Raw genomic sequence first — 24,975 nt, 5'->3', positions numbered from 1 at the left:
AGAAGAGGGATAATATAATTTTGAAGTTCCAGAGGACATAGTAGGTAAAGGTTCAGAGAGGCTTATTTTAAATTCATATAAGGAGAAACATTGTAATAATAGAATTTGATGATGAATGGAATAGCTAGTGTTACAAGTTTAGTAGGCTCATTACTTAGACTACTTAGGAAGGGTATAAATAACTTGCTTCCCAAATTAATTGTATAGTTGAACCCAGTGACTTCTTGCAACTCTGTAGTTTTATGGCCTCACCTTTGCTCTGACCATAGTGCCCTATACATTGTAAGTATCCAAGATATACAGTGGAATTATGTTAGCAAATATAATCTGTGATGTTTCATCTCAAAACTGAATATATAATTACCTTAACTTTATACCTTGACATGACCTCTAGCTAATTCTCTATCCTGGTTGCCTCCAACTGGACACCTTGTTTCCTGTTAGTGCCCCCCATGCCACTTTGGTGACCTAGACATCGCTTTTGAAGACGTGATTACATTACTTTTAACTGACTCAACAGCAATGTATACAGCCATCCCACAATTACTTTAATTTTTAACCTAAATATAACTACTTAAATTTCTTTCTGTTAATTTTTTTTGCCTTCTCCTGTTCCTCCAGCAATATTCCATTCTATGGGGCTAGGCGGTGGTACACCTAGTTAAACTCACACATTACAGTGGACAAGGACCCAGGTTCAAGCCCCTGGTTCCCACCTTCAGGGGGAAAGCTTCATGAGTAGTGAAGCAAGGCTGCAGGTGTCTCCCTGGCTCTCTCCCTCTCCCCTCTGAATTTCTGTCTCTACCCAATAAATAAATAAAAGTACTTTAAAAAATGTTCCACTCTAGTAAAAAATATTAGAATGTCAAATTTATCATCTATGATACTAGCCATCCTTCTCCTTGAATAAACTTCCAGTGTTCTATGCATGCTTTTTAACTATTCCATTTATTAAGGAAAGTACATTTTTAAGGACAACTTTTAAAGAAAAGTGATAAGGGACAGAGCTTCACTACATTCAATCTGAAACTTTATACATGAATTTAATTCAGTCATTTAAAGTCTGTACCATTGCTACTTTATAGTCAGGACAAGTTCCTGGAGTGGCCCATGAGAGGGCTTATGATGATGTCCCTGATGGAAGTGACCGGTGATGGTGGAGAGAGGGACCTATTAGAAGTCTAGGCCCATCATATCTATGTGGGAATCCAAGAATGATGAGGTGGTCTGGTATTGACCAAAGAGGCCATCATTAAGTGAGCCAGATTTTTGCCCTTCAAGGATCCCTCTTTAAATTGTAAGTCTCAAGGCATTCTGTTAGTGGCCCTAAAATAAACTCTCAAAAGTTATTTCATCCCTAAGATTATTCTACTGGTTCATAAAGAATACAACATGGTTTTGTTACTGTTGTTGTTGTTGTTTGTTTGTTTGTTTTGTTTTTGAGAAGCATTAATGATTTATAGTTGACAGTAAAATACAGTAGTTGGTACATGTGTAACATTTCTCTGTTTTCTACATGACCCCCCCACCTAGGTCCTCCTCCACATCATGTTCTAAGACCTGAACACTACCCCCCCACACACACACATATTGGAGTCCTTTACTGTGGTACAATACGCCAAATTCAGTCCAAGCTTTGCTTTGTGTTTTCCCTTCTGTTCTTATTTTTCAACTTCTGTTTATGAGTGGGATCATCCCATATTTATCCTTCTCTTTCTGGCTTATCTCACTTACCATGATTTTTTCAAATTCCATCCAAGATGAGGTGAAGAAGGTGAATTCCCCAGTTTTAATAACTAAAGTAGTATTCTACTGTTTATATATACCACCACTTGCTCAGCCACTCATCTGTTGTTGGACACCTAGGTTGCTATAAGAAGCATTTTTTAAAGTTCCCTAATGTGAACATTTTTTCCTTGTAGGAAATGTCTGAAATATAATTGATGTCATATGTTCCTACTTTCTTTTGTCATTTATCTTCTATTATAAATATTTTAAAAGCTCTTCAGCTTATTTACAAACCTCAGCTGAACATTTATTTGCCTTTCTGGAACTCTAATTAGGAATAAGTGGTTATCATTTTCTGTTTGTTCAAGTCTAGTAGCATCTTCAATCTTTTATAGAAATTCTCTCTAAATCACTGTTTGATTTTCCACTTTCCCTTGCTCATTGGCACAGTTTATTTATTATTAGAATTTAGTGTTTTAAAATTACAGGTCACTGAAAATTAGAGAAGTCTACACTTATAAATTATATTTTCTGTCATCTAGTGTCTATATCTTTTTTTTAAATTTTTTATTTAAGAAAGGATTAATGAACAAAAACATACGGTAGGAGGGGTACAACTCCACACAATTCCCACCACCCAATCTCCATAACCCACCCCCTCCCATGATAGCTTTCCCATTCTCTAGCCCTCTGGGAGCATGGACCCAGGGTCGTTGAGGGTTGCAGAAGGTAGAAGGTCTGGCTTCTGTAATTGCTTCCCCGCTGAACATGGGTGTTGACTGGTCGGTCCATACTCCCAGTCTGCCTCTCTCTTTCCCTAGTAAGGTGTGTCTCTGGGGAAGCTGAGCTCCAGGACACATTGGTGGGGTCTTCAATCCAGGGAAGCCTGGCCAGCATCCTGGTGGCATCTGGAACCTGGTGATTGAAAAGAGAGTTAACATACGAAGCCAAACAATTTGTTGAGCAATCATGGATCCCAAGCTTGGAATAGTGGAGAGGAAGTGTTAGGGAGGTACTCACTGCAAACTCTAGTGTACTACTGCTTTCAGGTATATATTTTGCAGTAGTTTATGGATACGTGTGCACATAAGCTGTCTCTCACAGAAACTGGTGTATATCTAGGTTATGGGACTTTGTTAGAAAGTGAACTACCTGAGATGAAATTAGAGTGTACTATAAAAGGAAAGGTCTCACCCGAGTAATGAAGCTGAAGGGTTGTCATTCCACACGTGAAGTCTCTGGACACAGTCTGAGGTGAAGCATGTTGAGGTGGCAATCGTTGCGTTGGTTAGGTTGTGATCAGCGGATGCAATATTATTTGGTTTGGATTGGGAGATGCATACGGGAAAGTGGGCCCTATCCAAGGGTTCCAGGACTGGGGGAAGTAGGGGCTCTATAGTGGAGATGTGAGGTTCCTGCTGTCTTAGGGTTCAAAAAGACAATCGAGGGAGTCGGGCTGTAGCGCAGCGGGTTAAGCGTAGGTGGCGCAAAGCACAAGGACCGGCACAAGGACCGGCATAAGGATCCCGGTTTGAACCCCGGCTCCCCACCTGCAGGGGAGTCGCTTCACAGGCGGTGAAGCAGGTCTGCAGGTGTCTATCTTTCTCTCCTCCTCTCTGTCTTCCCCTCCTCTCTCCATTTCTCTCTGTCCTATCCAACAACGACAACAACAATAATAACTACAACAATAAAACAACAAGGGCAACAAAAGGGAATAAATAAAAAATAAATATTAAAAAAAAGACAATCGATAGTTAATGTTATCATCACATTATTTGTTAATTGGATTAACTTTGAAAAGTCTTTTTGTTATGGTTTGCTGTACAGTATCCAGTATCTTGTATATAGCTGTGCTAGTGGATGCTTCTAATCTACTTGGTCTAGGCTTTTGAGAGAGCCCGCATATCAAATACACAGCCTATATATTAAAAGGATTCAGTTTGTGTTTTGAGAAACTTTGAGACATAAAATTGATTTTCCCCCTCTCATATTAATTAAATACTGATTTATATGTCTACATTTTGCTAGGAGTGTACATAAACACCATTCCCACCACCAAAGGACTGTGACCATCCCTCCCACCCACTCCCACCCCCCACTGGCCCAGGAAGCTGCATGTCTACCCCTCACCACTGGGTTTTTACTTTGGTGCCCTACTTACAATTTGATCAGGTCCTGCTTTTAGTTTCCCTTTCAGATCTTCTTAATCAACTTCTGTTGATGAGTGGGATCATCCCATACTCATCTTTATCTTTCTGACTTAGTTCACTTAACATAATTCCTTCTAGCTCTGTCCAAGATGGGTTCATAGCAGCACAATTCATAATAGCTAAAACCTGGAAGCAACCCAGGTGCCCAACAATAGATGAGTGGCTGAGAAAGCTGTGGTATATATACACAATGGAATACTATGCAGCTATCAAAAACAATGAACCCACCTTCTCTGACCCATCTTGGACAGAGCTAGTGTCTATATCTAACTATATGTTTTCTGCACTCATCACTGGAAAAGCAAAATCATAATTATAGAGTGAGTTTCTTCTATGCCTTTCCAAATCTAGAGTACCAGGTACTTATTCACTGTTGTTCACTGATAGAGCACTTCCAAAATAGTTCTTACTCATTTGTTTGTACTTTTTTTTAACTTTCTTTCTTTTTTTTAATATTTATTTATTCCCTTTTTGTTGCTCTTGTTTTTTTTTAAATATTTATTTTATTTATTTATTCCCTTTTGTTGCCCTTGTTGTTTTATTGTTGTAGTTATTATTGTTGTTGTCGTTGTTGGATAGGACAGAGAGAAATGGAGAGAGGAGGGGAAGACAGAGAGGAGGGGAGAAAGATAGACACCTGCAGACCTGCTTCATCGCCTGTCAAACAACTCCCTTGCAGGTGGGGAGCCGGGGTTCGAACCGGGATCCTTATGCCGGTCCTTGTGTTTTGCGCCAACTGCGCTTAACCCGCTGCGCTACAGCCCGACTCCCTTGTTTGTACTTTTGAGACATGACATTATTGGGGGCTTAAAGCACACAGCAGTTACTTACATGTATGAATCTTATTTTTAATGTGCTCTAGTTATTATGACTTAATCAAAATATAGCAGAGCTCAGGCTATGTTGGCTTTTTCCATCTGTAGTAGTTTTATAAAAGATCACCCACAAGTGTTCTTCAAATAATGACAAAAAAAAAACATTCAAAAGTTAGATCATTTCATTAAAATAAATTGTTCTTGCATCCCTCACTCAATACCAGAATGTGCCAGGGTTGGGTGTTAGAACTAAACAGCTTTGACCATTTACAGAATCTAGTAAGAGTAGAGAACTAAGAGCACCAGAGATTTCTACTAGCTGATTTTTTTTCAGACCAAATTCATATCCTCTTGTCAGCTCTATTATTTGGTCAATGGCTCCTAACACTTACCATTTCGACACTGTGCAGCAGTTCATATCCCCCTACAAACCAGAGCTTCAAACTAGAGAAGCAACTTACATTTAAATGTCTTCATTTTAAACTTTCTTATGTAAAACAATAAAGTCTAGGTTGTATTAAACTGTCTTATCGGGAGTAGGGCGGTAGCGCAGCGGGTTAAGTGCACATGGCACAAAATTGTCTTATCAACTTCTGCTTTAAAAAGTTGATGGGGTTACATTTGTGTGCCTCTCTTACTGTAATGTATCCAGTGCTGAATGTTAATATGTGCTGCCTTTCTATTAAAGGCAAGAATAATATATAATCCAGGAAGTGGTGCAGTGAATAAAGTGTTGAACTCAAAAGAATGAGGTCGCAAATTTAATCCCTGGAATCGCATTGGACCAGAGTGATGCTCTCTGATTCTCTCTCTCTCTCTCTCTCTCTCTCTCTCTCTCTCTCTCTCTCTCCCTGCCTCGAAGGTTATCACAGGGGCTCAATGCCTACACTAGGAAGCCATTACTCCTGGCAGCATCTTTTTTCCATTGTTGTTGTTCAGTCAGACAGAGAGAAATTGAGAGAGGAGAGGAAGATGTGGGGGGAGAGAGAAAGATAAGACACCTGCACACCTGCTTCACCACTTGTGAAGCAACCCCTGTACAGGTGGGAAGCTGGGGGCTCAAACCCAGATCCTTAGCCAGTCACTGTGTGCACTTAATCAGGTGCATTACCACCCAACCCCCTGATCTTTTCTTTCTCTATCTCTCTCCCCTCCTCCCTCTCTCATGAAGTAATTAATTGATATTTAAAAAATAAAGACAAGGGTATTTCTTGAAGTTAGCCTTTTTGTTAAGATTTTTAAAGAATATACGAAGACATTTCAGCATTTATTATCTAATGAAAATTACCCTGTCTCTTCCCTCTCTATCATTCCCCTCCCACTTGATTTCTGGCTATCTCTATCCAGTAAGTAAAGATAACTTTTTAAAAAATAAAATTTTAGGGAGTCGGGCTGTAGCTCAGCGGGTTAAGCGCAGGTGGCGCAAAGCACAAGGTCGGCATAAGGATCCCGGTTCGAGCCCCCGGCTCCCCACCTGCAGGGGAGTCGCTTCACAAGCGGTGAAGCAGGTCTGCAGGTGTCTATCTTTCTCTGCCCCTCTCTGTCTTCCCCTCCTCTCTCCATTTCTCTCTGTCCTATCTAACAACAACAACATCAATAACAATAATAACTACAACAACAACGAAAAACAACAAGGACAACAAAAGAGAAAATAAAATATATATATATATATATATATAAATAAAATAAAATAAAATTTTAAAAAATTGGGGCTGGGTGGTGGCACACCTGGTTGAGTGCACGTATCACAAAGCACAAGGACCCAGATTAGAGCCCCCGGTCCCCACCTGCAGGAGGAAAGCTTTACAAGTGGTGGAGCAGGGCTGCAGGTGTCTCCCTGTCTCTCTCCCTCTCCAGCAATCCCCTCCCACTTCATTTCTGGCTATCTCTATCCAGTAAATAAAGATAATTTTTAAAAATTAAAATAATCTAATGAAAATTAGGTCAAACACTACTTCTCCATGTCCAGAGAGTTTCACATATAGCCAGTGATAAAATATTTTTGAAATCAGTAGTCACCATAGCTGATCATTAAAACAGACATTAAATACAACCTTTCAAAAAACTGAGTTCACTGAAGGGGTGAATTAAACAAGATTTTTAAAATACTAAATTGTCATGGAACCAAATAATAAATAAATTCTGTGAATGCATAGCTTATAAAATGTTGCATACCATTGGAAATAGCCATAAGTATTTAAAAAATGGTTCTGAAGCTATTGCAACATAGAGAATAAACAAGAGAAAAACTACTCAATAATTTTAGCTAGAATTTAGGAATTCCATCCATTATTTTGAGCAGCGAGTATATAAGTAATTCCAACAATTTTAGAATTTAATAGATATACTCCTGGTAATGATAATGATATAACCAAATTACATGAATGATTCAGTGTTTAAGCATCAATAATATTTCCTTAGGTGACACCAAATCAGTCTTCCATTTCTAAAATATGTAAGGAAGTCCTATGCATTACTGATAACCAGAACTGACATTTTAGTATATTAATATGATTGACAGTAACCAGGAATGATAGGTCAGCTAATAAATTATTTTCACATAATGTGGAACTATTTTCTCACACTGTGTCTTAAGTTTGAAAATAAAAAATAAAGAGGAAATGAAAAACAAGGAGTAAAGACGATGTAGCTTCTTTTACTTGATAATCATCAAAGTCTGCTAAGTGTGCTTTGGTTATAAGCCTAAAGGTGAATCACAAAAGTGACCATAAACTGGGGCCAGGTGGTGGTGCACTCAACTGAGTACACATGTTAAAGGGCACAAGGTCCCAGATTCAAGGCCCTGGTCCCCTACCTCTTGGGGGCGGGGTGGGGGAGCTTCACAGTTGGTGAAGCAAATACTGCAGGTGTCTCTCTTTCTATGTATCCCTTCCACCTTTAGTTTCTCTCTGTTTCTATCCAATAAGTGAATAAATTAAAACTTTTTAAAAGTGTCCATAAATCAGATATTTTAACACATCCTATATCTGACTATTGAAGAAAAACTCAAGAACACTTATTGTTGTTTTTTTTTTTGCAATCAAGTTAAATGAAGTTAACTGATGAGAATTATGACTTTAAATTTTTAATTTTCTATCTTTTCTTTCTTTTTTTCCACCAGGGTTATTGCTAGGCCTCTGTGCCTACATTACACATCTACTTCTCTCCACAGCTATTCCACCACCCCCACACACACACTTTTCTTCTCTTTGATTTGGTAGGACAAAAAGGGAAACTGAAATAGAAAGGGGAGATATAGGAAAAGAGAAAAAGAGACATAACGCTGCTTCACCATTTGTGAAGCTTCCCCCCTACAGGTGGGAACTGAAGGCTTGAACTTGGATCCTTATGCATGGTAACATTTGCAGTCTACTGGGTGCCCCACTGCCTGGCCCCTAATGTTTTAGTTTTCAAGACTAGAGAATAAGGAGAAATTTGGACTCTTTTTCTGACATGAAAAGGAATAGTCTACTCTTATACTTATGATCATGTTTTGCTCTATTGGTTTTTAAGTTAAGTACAGTTATGACATATTAATTTATCTAGGCATAATCAAACTCTTACTCTATTCATTGCTCAATTTCTAAAACCAACTCTTGTCTTAGTTTGCGGATATTTAACAAAGGTGCCTATTACCTCCAGAGCTCATATTTCAATTGATGGTTATTACCTAATTAAATTAAGTATGGGTGATAAAAGTTATGTTATAATTACCTCTAATAAGGTGGCTGAATTTTTAGGAAAATCACTTAATTGATCAAGGAAGTCAAATATTTGTAGTACTTGGAGAATGTTCTGCTGCTAATATGAATGACCTATGAATAATCTGGCTCATTCAAAGAAAACACCTATTCTCAATGGTTAACCTACCATTTCATGTTAGATCTAGATCATTCTTCCATGAGATAGCAGTAACACAGGTAGCATTCTGTGACCTCTGTGACCTGACTTCCAAAGGTTCCCCCTTCTGCTACATAGTTCACTTTAAAGATTTGAAGTGGATCTTCTAAAACTGAAAATCTTGTGAGTGTAGAGATTTCACTTATTTATTTAGTAGACATCTTTATGTAGTGTTAATCCTGCACCTTATATACTTAGACATTAAATTAAAACATAGTTTAGTTATTTTATCCAAGTCATATTTATAGCACTGTCTCAGTGTCTTCAGTACCCACTGTGCTAAGTGCTGGAAAAACAAAGAATTTAAAAATCACAGAGTAGATGTTTGTCATTTAGTGAGAGAAAAATCATTCAAATGAGATAGTGAAGCATATGAAGTGTTTTTAAAGATGAATATGTTAAAGTTATATAAAAGTGCTTAAGAGGGTTTGATTACTCTACCTTGTGACATCAGGTAAGTCCTTGCAAAGGATGTGACATTTAAGCTGGATGAGGGAAAAAAAAAGGAGAGGGAAGTTATCTTTTTATGTGGTAAAATAGAGCATCAGTAAAGGCAAAAATGAACAATTAAAGTATAATTTAAAGAAATACAGCATATACTCTATAGCCATGCCACCCAAATGTGCCCTATCCCACAAGCTAAGCTGGGTTAATACCTGGATGGGAAAAGTACAACATACAGTATAGATGAGTATAGATGACACAGAAATTTACACATGAGCTAAATTATCAAAGTCCTGGTATTCCATACCCAGAATTGTGGATTGTGCCCCCCCAAAAAAAATGGGATATGGGAAATAAATGCCATTTACATTTAAATGATTTATTGTATACTTCATGAAGGTATGCAATGAACATAACTAGAGCATTTAGCTAGCTCAGGAAAAACTGAGTACAAAAAAGTTTCAGGAAGAACACTTGAATAAAAATGTATTGGTATAAGACAATACAAATGATAGGGAGGTAACAAACACCAAAGTAAAGGACTCATGTGGGGGAGAGCTTTCAGGTCCTGGTGCATGATGGTGGAGGAGGGCCTAGGCTAGGGGGTGAGAGTGTATTGCAGAAAACAGAGACATTTTACACATGTACCAACCTCCATGTCTACTGTAAACAATCAATCCTCCCAATGAAACTTTTTAAAAAATCATTTCAACAGTCCACATGAGCAACATCCCTTCTGCAAGTGTAGAAGTAAAATGTTATCTGCGCAAATGAAGATCCTCAAGTAGAGAGTAGGGCCTAAAAAGTGTGGTAAAAAAATAAAAAGTACGGTAAGAGCTGGGAGCATGTCCAAGGATTAAGTGTCTGCCAAGTATTTCTGAATGAACAAAAGTCAGATAATACAAAACCAGGATTTTACCTGTCAATGTATATAGACAATTCTCTGTAACAGTTCTCAGAAGTAAGAAAGCAGATTGCTTGAATATTAAAAAGCAGATGTTTAGTGCATATCCAAGAGTGTGAGGGAATTGAGTTCAGCTTGCATAGGAATGTAAAGGAGCTGTATTTCTTTCTTTCTTTATTTATTTCTGTCTGTCTGTCTTTCTGTCTTTCTTTTTTCTCTTTATTGATTTAATAATGATCAACAAGACCATAGGATAAGAGGGGTACAATTCCCATGACAGAGTTCTGTACCCCATTCCCTCCATTGGAAGCTTTCTTGCTCTTTATCCCTTTGGGAGCATGGACGCAGGATCATTATGGGGTGCAGAAGGTGGAAGGTCTGGCTTTTGTAACTGCTTCTCCAGTGGACATGGGCATTGGCAGGTTGATACATACTCCAAGCCTGTTTCTGTCTTTCCCTAGTGTGGCAGGAATCTGGAGAGGTGGGGTTCCAGGGTACACTGGTGAAGTCGTCTGTCCAGTGAAGTCAGGTTGGCATCATAGTAGCATATGCAACATGGTGGCTGAAAAAGCATAAAGATATAAAGCAGAACAAATTGTTTGATAATCAGAAATCTAAAGGTAATACTATAGCAGATGAGAGTTGGGGTCTCCATTTTGGAAAAGGCTAGTAGGTCTATTTTAGGTATATTCCAAGGGGCCTGTGACTCTACTAATTTGCCGGAGCCCAATAGCTAACATGCAGGTGGGTTAAAGGTATTGTCTGGGGAGATGGTGTCAGAGTTGGAAATAGGACTAGAAAGCCTAGGATCAGGGAAGAGAGTAGCTCCCAAATATGGGGAAAATATATAAATATTAACTGTAAACCCCATCGATTTGATCTGGGACCCACATTCAGCACAGGGGGACTGCATTCTTGATGGGATTAAAGAACAGGAGGAGGTCCTGCCCTGGGGGTGATTGTGTTTCTCAGAAAACCGAGAATTTTTACACATGTACCAATCATTGTATTTACTGTTGGGGCCGGTTGGTGGTGCACCTGGTTGAGTGCACATGTTAGTTACAGTGTGCTAGGACCCAGGCTCAAGCCCCCGTTCCCACCTGCAGGGGGAAAGCTTTGCGAGTGATAAAGCAGGTGTCTCTCTCCCTCTCTATCTCCCCCTTCCTCTCGATTACTGGCTGACTCTATCCAATAAATAAATAAAGATAATACTGTAAACCATTGGTCCCTCCAATAAAAGTAAGTAAAAAAATAAAAAGAACAGACTCAGTAGAAGCATTAGGAGAGGAAACTGGAGGGAGCATTGTAATACTTCAGGAATAGCATGGTTCACATTGCTGCAAAGCTCAAATGTGTGGTATCATGGGATTTGACAACAGAAGTCCTAAACAGCAGTAATTTCAGAACCAGCTCTTACATGTTTACATCTTGAAGAAAATAATTTTGTAATACATTGCCACATTAGTGTATAAAGTAAGCAATCAAAAAGGGGGAAATACCTATTGATATGAGAACTAAATCCCACTTTATTTAAATGACTTATTGTATATTTCACAAAGATATTCAATGAGCATAATAAAGTATAAATTACAAGGTAGTGAAAACAGAAGTGCTTTAACAATTTCCCTCTTTTCTAAAGTGAATCTGGATAAACTCATTTCAGTCAAGTTTATAGCATCATTAATAATAAAATACACACAAAAAAAATAATAATAATAATAATAAAATACATTTAAATATGATATCAAGGGCATTCTTAATAGACTGATTGATATATTTAATTGTCCTTTTCTTTTCACTGTTGTCTCTGGCAAACTCTTTTTATCTTTCCTGTGGACCTTGCCTGGCTGTTGAATGAAAAACATTTTATTGACTTATCTCTTCTATAAACATATGATGCATAGTCTGAACTTCATTTAAAATCTGCTAAGTGAGGCATGCCCATAAATATCAATTTTTCATTGTTTTCCCATATATATAGAGAAGACATTTTTCCATGTGGAAAAATATTAAAATTTGATTTTCTTCCCTCAGGTAAAGTCAAGGCACCTATCCTATCTTGCATTTTGTTTAACTCTCATAGGCTTGTTGAACATACTCATTTGTCACAAATAATAACTAACTTTTTAATGAGTGCTAAGTATTCTCTGGCACTATACTAAGGTCTTTCCTTAATATAAATCATTTAATCCTGATAGCAGCCCTATAAGATCTATTCTATTCTTCCGAAATTAAGTATATTCAGGGTGGTATGGCCATAGATGATATATTCTATTCTTATCTTCATCTTCTAGGTCAGGGCTGGATGGTGATGTACCTGGTTAAGGGCCATGTTCAGGGGCCCAAGTCCAAACTCTGGGTCCTCACTTGCAGGGGTGTGTCACTCTTTTTCTCTCCCTCTTTTTCTCCCCTTTCCCTCTCAGTTTCTCTCCAACAAAATTAAAAAATTTTAAAAAAACACATAAATTTGCTTCCTAGGTAAGGAAACTGAGTGTAAACAACAAGATGCAAGTGACTGGGAAATATCCAACTTTAGAGAACTGGCTCTGCACGCCTGAGGTCCTAGAAGCCCCAGGTTCAACCCACAGCACCAGTCTATGCCATAGCTGAGCAGTACTCTGGCTGTATACTCTCTTTTTCTGTCTCTCATAAATATAAATAAATTTATATAAGACCATGATCCAGGGCTCCCAGCTAGCAGATCTGAGGTGAAAAGTAGATATTCCCATGGCAGTGTGAACAGTTTCACTTCAGATCTATCACTTTAATTCAGGTTAAATTTTATCAAACTGTTTCCCTTTTTTGTATTAAACCTATATGAAAGGAACTGAAAGGCGGGGATAGATAGCTTAATTGTTATCAATTATGTAACAGACTCTCATGCCTGAGGCTCCAAAGTCCCAGGTTCAATCCCCTGTACCACCATAAGCCAGAGCTGAGCAGTGCTCTGGTTGAAAAGAAAGAAAGAAAAAAAAGGAACTGAAGTTTTTCAGTTTTTTATTGCAACACATCAAGATCATTGTTAAAATGTTGCATCAAGTAAAGCAAAAACATGCACATCAATTTACCTCTTACTACTAAAAATTGTATACTCTCCAGTGTTTTTAGAATTTTATTTATTTTTATTAATGATTTAATAGTGGTTCACAAAATTATAAGATAACGGGTATAATTCCACACCTTTCCAACCACTAGAGTTCTGTGTCCCCATTCCCTCCACTGGAAACTGCAGTAGTTCTCCCAAAGTCACAGATATATATATTTGCTCTTTTTTTTCCTATGGTCCTGCCATCTCTTCCTTTCTGGTATTTTCCAGTTTTAACTAGTGTCAAAACCATGCCCCATGATATATATAACTAGTGAAATAAGTCTGTCTCTTGAATCAAAGCTCTTCCTTAATAGTTTCAACTTTGCCCTTATTCCTTTTGTAATTTGTCCCAAGTCCATATTGATATTAACTCAATAATTAAATCGTGAGACTCATTTGGAAAGTATTTCAAACGAATGCCGCATTATATTCATTCTTTCTTCCAACTTCCACTTTATCAGCCTTCAGAATAATTCAAATCTTTCTACTTTTTTATCAACTAAATAATCTTTTTAAATCTTTAGGTAGAAGTGGAGAATAGAAAGGCATAGATTAGGGGCAAAATCAGGGAATGGCTCTGATCTTTCCAGTTCCTACCCACAGATATCAAATCTGATGTATTATTGGTTACTGTGTTCTCTCTCATAAGGGTCACTTCCTATAACCTTTTGCAGATATGAAAAAGTCAGTTCATATACCCTGAAAGAAACTACTAATACAACATTCACACGTTCATCTGTCTCCAACTTCTAATTTCTCATTCATACTCTATAGTATGGGGTATGAAATAAAAATTCATACCATAGTGTCTTCTAATTAAATCCTCATATTTTCTGCATCTCCTTTCAAGACTTCACATATTAGCACACTTTATCAAGTGATAAGCCAAATACAAATATTAATACCATAATCCTTATTATTACTAAGCTAACAGACTAAATTTATTTGCCTTCAGAATAGTCCCACAAAATTGAAGAAGATTAAACATTTGTCCAGGCTAGCTGTATCTTAGAGTATTTTTAAAGGCATACCAATTAGATTATATGATATTTCATAAAAACATCAGTGTGTCTATTAAATTCTTAAATCTTATTTAAGAAAAACAGATTCAGCCATAGTGAGCAAATTATTACTTTTAACCTGTATTCTCTGACTTCTAATTTGACATTTCAGTAGCAATTGATGTGGGTATCTGTAACCCACCTTTCTTAGTAGATTGCCATAGCAACTCCCAAGGTAAGGTACCAGTTCACTGGAGCTTCAGGCTTTCTCAGTGCTAAATACAGGCAAACGCTAGAAGAAGAAGAAGTGCTAAATACAGAAGTTACATTTGATTTCCAACTTGTCTGTTTCTATGGGGAGCAATATACCACAGTTCTTTCTACTTTGCAGGCTGACTTTTTCATCACCATGGAGATCCAAGCTGCCCACACAACTAAGATCTGAAACTACTCCTAGTATGGCTAAAATCAAGACCTTGAGAACTTAGTTTGATCTTTTATAATTAAAGTGTATTGTTTTGTTAAAGAAGAGCTCTTGCTTCTGCTTTTGAAGTATTTATTGATTTTTCACAAAGAGAAAACAGACTTTTTAGTGTTGTGCTGAAGATTTACAATAAGGAGAAAGAAAATGTCATCATGACATTTTCCTTGGTCAGATTCTGGCTCTGTGTGATTTATGGTATCCAGTCTGCATAGTCAATTGCTATGGAATTATGTCTCATTTCAGTTTATGTGACAGTTTTCCTAAATTGTCATAGACAGTTTCAATGTATACTTTATGGTGGTCTTAAAATGCTGTTTTTAATTTGTTTGAGATCATCTAAATTTATTTCTAACTCTAGGATCATGCCTCTTAGATTAGCTGTGCACTTATTCACAAATGATATCACTAAGAGAAAAGTAATTACAGAACCTTGATCATAATTATTCATGAACTTTAACAAGAAAGAATTGATGTATTGATAATTAACCACTGTAAATCCACTCATAGTACATCCAGATAGGTGATCTGATGAAATATCTGTGGAAGACCACACAGAAAAGTACAACTGCATATTCTAATTTGTCATTTGCTATTTTAGTTTATTCTGGTAGGTGTGTGTGTGTGTGTGTGTGTGTGTGTGTGTGTGTGTGTGTGTGTGTGTAAGAGAGAGAGAGAGGAACAGAGAGAGAACAGTATAACAAAAAAAAAAAAAACCTCAAGATTCTACAGAGTTCTTCAGTTATCACTTATATGAGAATACTAGTTCTACCATAGGTGTTGTCATTGTTTGCCCTCATCCACTTACCCAAAGAGCACCAGTCAGAACAAATGACAAGAAAATCTTAAGTGGAACTTGAGAATCCTAAATTCATTTGCACACCATTACCAATTCCTATCTCTGAATAGTTTTATTTCTTTACCTTAGAGAAGACAACATGATCTTTGTTTAATAAAATATATACTAAATAGTAATTCAAGAATACTTAACTTTGATGAAATATGGAATTCTTGGTTTTTTATTTTTATAATGAATCTAGCAACATAAAGGTACTATAAATTAATTTACAAATGGGAAGCAAATTTATTAATGAAATTATATTCTTATTTTGATCAGAAAGCTGGCAACTCATTGCTGCTTTTTGAATACATATTAAGTTGTAGGATACAAAGAACCTTTTGACATTTCAAACATTTGAATTTTGCAAAAGGATATCTCATCTTAATGAAATTCCTGTTTTGATTCTAGTTTTCTATAATTATACTGGTGAACAGAAAATTCAACATGTGATGTTAAAATGCATAGTAGAAACCTTTCACAGTAGCTATAAAGTCATTTGTGTTTTTCCATAAGAACATTTTAGAATCAGCATATATCTCTAACTCTAATAAAATGCACTCTCTTTAAAAGGGCAGCATTATACATATTTTTGTTTGTTTTTTAGGAAGGAAGTGGAGAATGAAACTTGTCTAACTTGTCTTTCTTCTTTTTTCTTTTTCCTACATGGGTTTATAATGGGGCTCAGTACCTACATGACTTCACCACACCCAACTGGTGATTTTTTACTTTCCTCTAGATAGAGGGAAAGAGATAGAAAGAGGAAGGGGAGAAATACCACAGCACCACTCCGCTGGGTGTCAGGTTTCTTACATGTGGCTCAGAGCTCAAACCCAGGTCCCAGTACATAGTAAAGTGCACACTTTAACAGGTGAACCACAGCCAACCTCCTAATGAGACAGTTTTAAAACACAGTATGTATATGTTATTTCTTAGTGAGAGAGCAGTGTATCTCTCCATGTTTTGCTTATTTATTTATTTCTTTGTTTGTTTTTGGTGTTGTTATTTGGGGGCAGAACTTTATTCATCCAAAGATTGCACTCTACCTCCAAGTCACCTCTCTGACCATTGTTTTTATGTTCTGTAGTTTTTCCCATCCTAAATGTAAGTTGACTTTGTTCATCCCAAGTTTGATGACCAATAGTTCCACAACTACAACAATTAAGTATGAATGCTCATACCATCTTCTGAGTTTTTACTTTATTTATATCCATGCTATCTTACATGATTTATTTACTTTAATGCCACCAGAGTTATCACTGAACTCAGTATCTGAGTGACTAATCTACCAATCCTGGCGGATATTTTCTTTTCTTGTCTTTTTTAAGAGAGAAAAAGAAAAAATGGGGGAGGGGGAGGGAGGGAGAGAGAGAGAGAGAGAGACCTGCAGTGCTGCATTGCTACTTATGAGTCTCCCCCCACCCTCACCCCCACACAGGTAGGGACCATGGAATTGGATCTTTGAACATAATAACATGTGCACTCTACTGAGTGTCCTACTGCATGATCCCTCTTACATGATTTGATCATGATATTTTGCCAAAATAATTTTTCTTCTTGTTATGTACACAAGAAGAATACATTTAATACATGTATGTATACATATGTGTACATATATATGTATATGTATACATTTAATACATAAAATTACAATAACCTGAATAGCTAAATATGTACAATGAAGATTTATAATAGTCTATGATATAATTATTACAGATTGACAAACAAGAGAATATATGAGAGTAAAAGATTAGGTTAATAACAGATTTGAATTAAATATTCAACTAACTGTCAAGATACAGTATTAGATTCTTTTTTAATTTGTTTTTTATATTTATTTATTTATTTTCCCTTTTGTTGCCCTTGTTTTTTATTGTTGTAGTTATTATTATTGTTGTTATTATTGATGTCGTCGTCATTGTTAGAGAGGACAGAGAGAAATGAAGAGAGGAGGGCAGACAGAGAGGGGAAGAGAAAGATAGACACCTGCAGACCTGCTTCACAGCCCACAGCGACTCCCCTGCAGGTGGGGAGCCAGGGGTTTGAACCGGAATCCTTACGCTGGTCCTTGCGCTTTGCACCACATGTGCTTAAACCAATGAGCTACTGCCCGACTCCCCAGTATTAGATTCTAACAAACATCTTTTCAGTTTTCTTTTTACCTACACTAATACTTGCTTTTCTAGGGAAGATATTTTTGGTGTTCCTTATTGCTGAGAAATACAGTTGGCAGTGTCCCCAAAGCGACTCCTCCTTGCCAGAGTTGTTAATGAGCAAATGATCCCAAATGTCAGGCTAGTATGCCAAGGAGGATACTAATAAGGCATTAACATTTAGAAGTTATTGAAGGGGGAAAGTCAATATTGCAGTTTTTTTTTGTAATATTGTAAGCTCAGCCAGAAGAAGTAAGCAGAAGTTCAATTTTGAGCTTCTATAATCATAAACAATGTTACAGCAGCTTGGGAGGAAATAATGCCATTAAATTTGTAGCATAAGAATCATTCTTTTCTTACTCTATCTGCAGCCCACACATATGTGCCCACACGCCTTTTGTTTATTCTCTTGTTGAAAGAGTTTAGTGTTTCTCTTACTTTTCCAGATCAGTTCCTCTGGTTCTTCCCCCTCCCCATGCCCAACGCGCGCACGCGCACGCGCACGCGCACGCACACGCACACACACACACACACACACACACACACACACTCTTTACCCATGGAGGGATTCAAGTCAAATGTGCTATACAAATTAAGCAGCCAGGGTCATAGAGTCATACTGTTCTGAAGACATTTTTACCACTCAATTACATAAATGGACTATAGTTCAAATAGGTTTGGAACTGCTTTATAGAGTAAAATGCCCTCATATGTTTGGAAGGACAGTAAACCCCTTAAAAGCAATAAGCAAGAAAACAATCCAGAAAGTTGGTCCCACTCTGCCTTTTTCGGTTTTTTTTCATGTCAGATATAGTCACAGACAAAGTGTTGTATAATGTGTGACTGACCTGTCCACCCGATTGCAGTTCTCATCATTAAGATGGTTCGCACCAATTATCATTTAGAATGAATACAATCTATTTAATGTGACCATGTATGGATATAGTACAGATTGAAAATTTTTGTAGATTAAAAATGTATTTTTCATCTCTTAAATATTGAAGGAATAAAAGAAAATCTACCATTTTCTGTAGTGGATTCATGTCTTATACTCTAGGTGTGTTACCTTTACGGCTATATGATCTGGAAATGAGAATTTTTTAAGATTATTTAAAATAATTATTGACCATAAAATAAGTGGCAAAAGCAATCAAGTCTGCCAATAAACTTCCATCTCTTTATGTTGCTAAAAGAAAAATCTACTAGAAATGTTTGTGTTTTAAGGTTTTCTCATAAAGTTGAAATAATATTTTCCTCTACTGTATTAAGTTCACAGTTGTGTCCTGTTAAATAAGCTGGCAGAAGACTAATAAGTGGGAGGAAAGATATATAAATTTTGCTTAGTGTTAACTTAATTTTTACGGGTACTGATGTGTTCATAAAAAAATTAGTGAATGCTCAAAGAAACAAATCAGTGGGGCCTTCTGTACCATTTAAACAAATGACAATAAATAATGGAGAAGTGACAAAAGGAATTTGGGTTTCCAGAATGATCTAGGTTAATTACAAAAAGGCTAGTTTATAGGGAAACTAACATGACATATTTCTGTATTTAGTCATAAGAGTTGCTTTCCTTGTATGAGAGAGGAGAGAGGGAATATCTTTATAAAGTAGACTTTGTATGCTGCTTTTATCAAAGATAGATAGTAATAGACAAAGAAATCTTTTGAATTTGCTACTTTTTAATTGCTTTAGCTCAAAATATTTTTTTGCCAAACTGACATTTTAATGTGGCATATTATTATCCCCTTCACTCTTTTTATCTTTATTTATTTATTAGAGCCCACCAGAAATTAAGAAGAAAGGGAAAATAAAGAGGAAGAGCGACAAGAGAGACACCTGTAGCCCTGCTTCACCACTTGTGAAGCTTTCCTCCTGCAGGTGGGGACCAGAGACTTGAATCCAGGTCCTTGCACATTGTACACATTGTAACATGTGCACTCAACCAGGTGTGCCACCACCTGGCTCCATCCCCTTCACTCTTAAAGTCTATTGTAAACATCAGAACTCAGCTGTTTTGTGTTTGCATATGGAGAGAGAGCCTGGTCTTAGAAAAAGCTTACTTGTTTCACATAATTATCTGATGTGTCCCCTTCTAAATGTAAATGTTCAGATTTTTTAACTTCTCTTTTGGAAAAAATAATTCATTAATAGCATTAATTGAGTGATAGTTTTACTTTTTTTTTCAGAATATGCATTATAAAGTTGTGGGCTGATATCTTGGTTCGTAATATTTAGACCAAGAGAAAGTTAACTGTGGCTTGAGTAGTATCAGTTCAAATACTGAGGGTCTATTTTCTCTTAAAAGGTTGAATCCACAGGGACTGGGCAGTGGCACACCGGGTTATACAGAAATAGTACAAAGTGCAGGAACCCGAGCAAGGATCCTGGTTCAAGTCCCCAGCTCCCACCTGTGTGTGGCGGGGGTCGCTTCACAAGCAGTGAAGCTGGTTTGCAGGTGTCTCTTTGTTTCTTCCCCACTCTACCTTCCCGTCCTCTCTCAGTCCCTCTCTGTCCTATCCAATAAAATGGAGGGAAAAAAAAGGCTAAGGAGGAGGTAATGGATTTGTAGTGCAGACAGGCCCATTGATAAACCTGGATGCAAAAGCAAAACGAAAAAAGGCTAAGTCCAAATAGATAGGACATTAGATTTGAAAACAAACTAAAAGAAGCAACCTGTTCCTTTATTTTTATTTGATACCATATGGAGGATCTGCAAAACATTTTCATGAACAAGAAGTAAAATTATCATGATAAAGTATTTTTATTAATATGATTTATACTGAGAGTATTTGTGACAATCCATAACAATTCCAGGTAAAATAAAATAAAGTGTTTGATGAACCTAGCCTCAGGAGAACAGGTAGGGAAATAATATTTTGGGATAATTAGAATGTTCCTCTGCAGAAGCTTGCTGGGAGTGTGTATGACTTACATACGGATATGAAAATACTCTTGAAATCTGATAATTCTGTAAAAAGAAAAAACATTAAGTCACTAATAAGAAATAAAAATAAAGAAAATATATATACTATATAATTTTGCCAATTTACACTGTTGTCCCATATATCACAACTCAGACTTTATAACAGATAATGAAAGGAATTCATTTTCAAAAACACATTATAACTGGAATTAACAGGTGCTTATGGCCATATGTACTACATCAAACAATAAAGATAATTTATCTCAATGAGCTCATAGTATATTTGTAATATTTCCCATGTCTTAAAACTTATAGTTAAGAATTAATTCTCGGGGATTCAGGAGGTAGTGCAGCAGGTTGAGTGCATGTGGCTCAAAGTGCAAGGACCCGCGTAAGGATCCCAGTTCAAGCCCTTGGCTCCCTACCTGAAGAGGAGTCGCTTCACAAGCAGTGAAGCAGGTCTGCAGGTGTCTGTCTTTCTCTCCCCTTTTCTGTCTTCCCCTTCTCTCTCCATTTCTCTCTGTCCTATCCAACAACATCAATAACTACAACAATAATAATTACAACAATAAAACAACAAGGGCAACAAAAGGGAATCAAATATTTTTAAAAATAATTAGTTCTCAATAAAATGATAAAAAATTATCATCAAAATGAATTATTAATAAGTAGCCTGGGAGGTGGCACAGTGGATAGAGTACTGGACACTCAAGTATGAGGTCCTGAGTTCAACCCCTGGCACTTAGTCTTACTGAAAATGGAAATGACTTACTAGAACTAGGTTTTCTATTTGAACTCAGAAGTTGATGTCTTTGGAAATTCTGTTCTGACTTAAGCATTCCTTATTTTCATTTTCATTGTTTTCCTTCTATTTCACTTATTAAGGAAAACAATCTTTTCACTTTTCTTTGTGCTTAAATTTAGTCATCTGCCTTGCAGATATTTGTGGCTCCATCCTTACTCTATAATCTAATCCTTAGGCATTCAATTGCAGGATCATTGGCTAGACTAGTCGGTACACTCTTAGAAGCTTTATGACATTTATAAAACTTATGTTTCTAGAATTTCTGCTTAGTATTTAGAGGTTCTCAGTGGGGAGACTTTTTTGATCCATAAGTCACAAGAGAAAAGCATCTTCCTCAACATAACCTACAGAAATTCAGTCTGTGAAGTGTAGCACAATAGCTAGAGCATTGGACCTAACAGCATGAGGTCCAGAGTTTGATTCAGTAGGCTTGAGTCTGGCAGTATCTCCTGTGTTCTGTTTGTCCCAAGTATAAATAGGAACTATTTAATAGTGCTTAAAAATTGTTCAGGCACATTATGAAGGCCTCTTTCATTTTGCTGTGTTCTCAGTAGACCAAGATTTTTCCATCAGAGTCCTCTGCAAAAGTCTTGAAATTGCTTAAGCTGTGTTACACAATGTTATTTGGTGACAGGACTAAAACTAAAGTGCTGTGTGATATTCCCTTCCAGAAGACTTGCATCACTCCCACCAACCCTAACCACTATGCAGTCCATCCAAATGTCACTGGCCTACAGTAGGAGACTTCAAACTGCAGTGGGCACAAGAATCATATGTGTTGCTTGTTCAAAGTACAGATTTTTAAGTTCCATATCTAGAAATACTGATTCCATAGTTTAACAGGCAGACTTTCACCCCTGAAATTTGGTAGCCTGTGGCCCTGACCTACTAGTTGGAGAAATAACATGCCTAAGCCACTTATGTTCTCTTAAATTAATACACACAGTGTAAGAACTTTTTGTAGACCTTTGAAATGGTTGTCTTCCCCCACCATTCTGCACTCTTGGAAGGTCCTAAACTGAAGAAGTATTTCTGATATCTTGAAGTAGAATTTAGAAATTCTATAGAAAAATGTCTTTAATGTGTAACTAATAATTACTTGATTACCGGGCCTATAGTTCAGCTCTGGTTTGAGTTCAGTCGCCATTAGGGAATGCATCAGAAATTAAAGGACTCGTGTGACATTATTGCTGAGAGGAAAGAAGGAACAAGTTTAAAACAACCTTTATAATGTTTGGATTGCATTGATAAGTCTGGGATATATTAAACTTAGAACTGACCTTGTGCTGTGGTGGGGAGATAGCATAATGGTTATCCATAAAGAGTTTCATGTCTAAAGCTCTGAAGTCCCAGGTTCCATCCCCAGAAACACCATAAACCAGAGCTGATCAGTGCTCTGGTGTGGTATGTTTTTTCTTTTTCCTCTCTCATTTTGGTCTTTCATCTCAATATAACTCAGCAGGTGAAACAGCTTGTTGCAGATAAAGATCTGCCCTACTTTACAAAGAAAAATATTGTTGATTTCTTTCTACTGGCAATATTTGGATTCCTCAAAGTCCATGCTAATATTGGTCTAAAAGAGACTACAGTTTCTTTTACCCCAATTGTTCTTTGTTTCCCAGATCATTCAGGAACTTTAGTCTCTTCCAGTCTTGATTCATTAGCATGTGACTTACGTAACCCTGTTAGAGCTTTTCATTTGTCACTTTGTGTTGGTCAACATTTAGCTTTCTCATCGGATCCACCCCAGCTACGCTCTTCCACTGTCTTAGCCAGTTAGCACATGGGAATATAAGTATCAGAATAGTGAGATAGAAAGCATTTCCTTATGCTTCTGGATTGAATGTATCTGAAAAAAATAATTTTTATGGAAATACAATTTAATTTTTCAAATGACTAATCAGTTCACATGTGTAAGAGAATACATTTAACATAAACTTTTTTTGAGTAAAAGTATAGATGTGTATGTAAAATATGGAAGTAGGGAAAGATGTAGCTGCGCTTTGTATTATTTTTTACACATAAGATTGGCATTTTCTAACAACCAAACTTAAAGCAAGAAGTGCCCCTCCATGGCTAAATAGACTTGCATGCCAACAGAAAGACATTATGGTATAAAACCATATGCAATTCTAGCCATATTTATCACTTTTCTCTTCATGGGTATTGCATGATGGTATTTCTAATACAGATACGAATATGCTTTGGAAATAATAGCACTCGCAGGTCTTTCATCATATTGTATCACTGCTTTATTATATTAGGCTAATACACTGCGAGAGTTGGTAGATCCTCTCCATGCCAAATCGGATCCACTTCTGTTGGCACTCAACCCATTGGACTCACAGATTGATAAGCTAATGTTTAGAGAATTTAGATCGGAGAGAGTCGGCACGGCGCAGACTCAACATCAACCGCTTGCAAGCAACTAAAATGGCCTCGTCCTTGCTGTTTATAACAGAAAACAGACTTAAAAAAAAAAAAAAGAGTAGATCATCAAGTGTTTTGGATTGGGGGCCTCCCTAAAGGGATCTTAAAAGGGGGCAGGCGTCTGTTAAGAAGAATTCGAGCTTTCTACACTGGGACTAGCATAAAAGATCAAAGCCAATCAAGATGGAGCACAGTGACAGAAAACTGCCGTTTCTGTGGGAGAACAGAAGGGGAAGGGTCTTGACTGGGGAAGGGCTCTGTGGTGACACCTCAGTTGTGTTCTCCTCACACCAGGAAAGGAGAGGGATCAGCTCCAGGAACTAGAAAACCCTGGTTGTTGAACGGACTTTTGGTGACTGTATTAAGGCAAAGCAAAAGAAGCAAATTCTGTGTATTAAGTGTATTTTGCATTTTTAAAACTTGACGTGCTGTATTGTACTACATTAAGTGTAATCTATTAAGGCAAGGTATACACAACTTGCTCTGAAACTTACTGTGTTTATTCTATTATAGAGTGTATTCAGGTACAACACAGAAACTACTTTCAGTGACATTAATGAAGAAAATTTCTTATGCCAGGCTTTATTAGATTCCCCAGCTAAAATCCTAACTTGTCCCCTTAATTTTTGGCACTTGTATACAAATGGTGTTGCCTCATAAGACAGGCATGAGCTATTCTTTTCTGTAAACTTTTCTGATTCTATAGGCTCTGGTTTTCACTTTTGAAAAAGTATTTTGTCTGGATGTCTTCCAAAAATAGCTTCAGATATTATTTAATACTATGTAACCAGGTACCCTGTGACTCAGTATTGCTTTTCTTCTACAGTGGATGTGAAATTTCCTTTGTTTAGTTGGATAAGATACTCTGTAATGATCTCAATGCTGATTATTGGATATTTCATACTGTGCAATTAACAGATAATTTAACATTGTGTTTGGAAATGTTTTTCTTCCTGTCGCCGCAGTGTGTGGTACTGCATAATGTGAATACCTGTAAAAATATAAATCACTTCAAAATAAAAATATAACCAGTTGATATCAGATCTTTTTAGACAGCTAAATAATTTGCTGAGTCAAATTTGCTTGACAGTAAATATCTTTCTAAAGAGGAGTAATCTATGCTTCTTTCTCACAAATGGAATTTGTGTTGTGAATAAAATCACATTGATCTGCCTTACAGTTGCCTCTGTGCTCTAGCCATTTAATGTATTTTTAAGAATATATAAAAATGATGGTTCTGGTTTGTAAAAAA

At 36.9% G+C, this 24,975-nt stretch overlaps 1 protein-coding gene across 6 annotated transcripts in view; it reads left to right on the top strand.

Annotated features, from left to right (window-relative positions):
* Positions 1-24,975, top strand: part of CNKSR2 (connector enhancer of kinase suppressor of Ras 2) — a 299,057-nt gene that overhangs the window by 261,982 nt on the left and 12,100 nt on the right. For 2 of the 6 annotated variants that reach the window (XM_060182889.1, XM_007538952.3), the window contains one exon: positions 23,558-24,900. The exons of the other annotated variants lie outside the window; for them this stretch is intronic. In XM_060182889.1, the coding sequence (XP_060038872.1) occupies positions 23,558-23,562 (5 nt within the window). In that variant the 3' untranslated portion in view covers positions 23,563-24,900. Of the gene's footprint in view, positions 1-23,557; positions 24,901-24,975 lie in introns of those variants that run through there. 6 annotated transcript variants of the gene reach the window in all.

This window comes from Erinaceus europaeus, chromosome X (assembly GCF_950295315.1).
Source record: "Erinaceus europaeus chromosome X, mEriEur2.1, whole genome shotgun sequence".
NCBI lineage: Eukaryota > Metazoa > Chordata > Mammalia > Eulipotyphla > Erinaceidae > Erinaceus > Erinaceus europaeus.
Note: the sequence above shows the minus strand (reverse complement) of the source record. Positions and strands in the feature narration are given on the sequence as shown.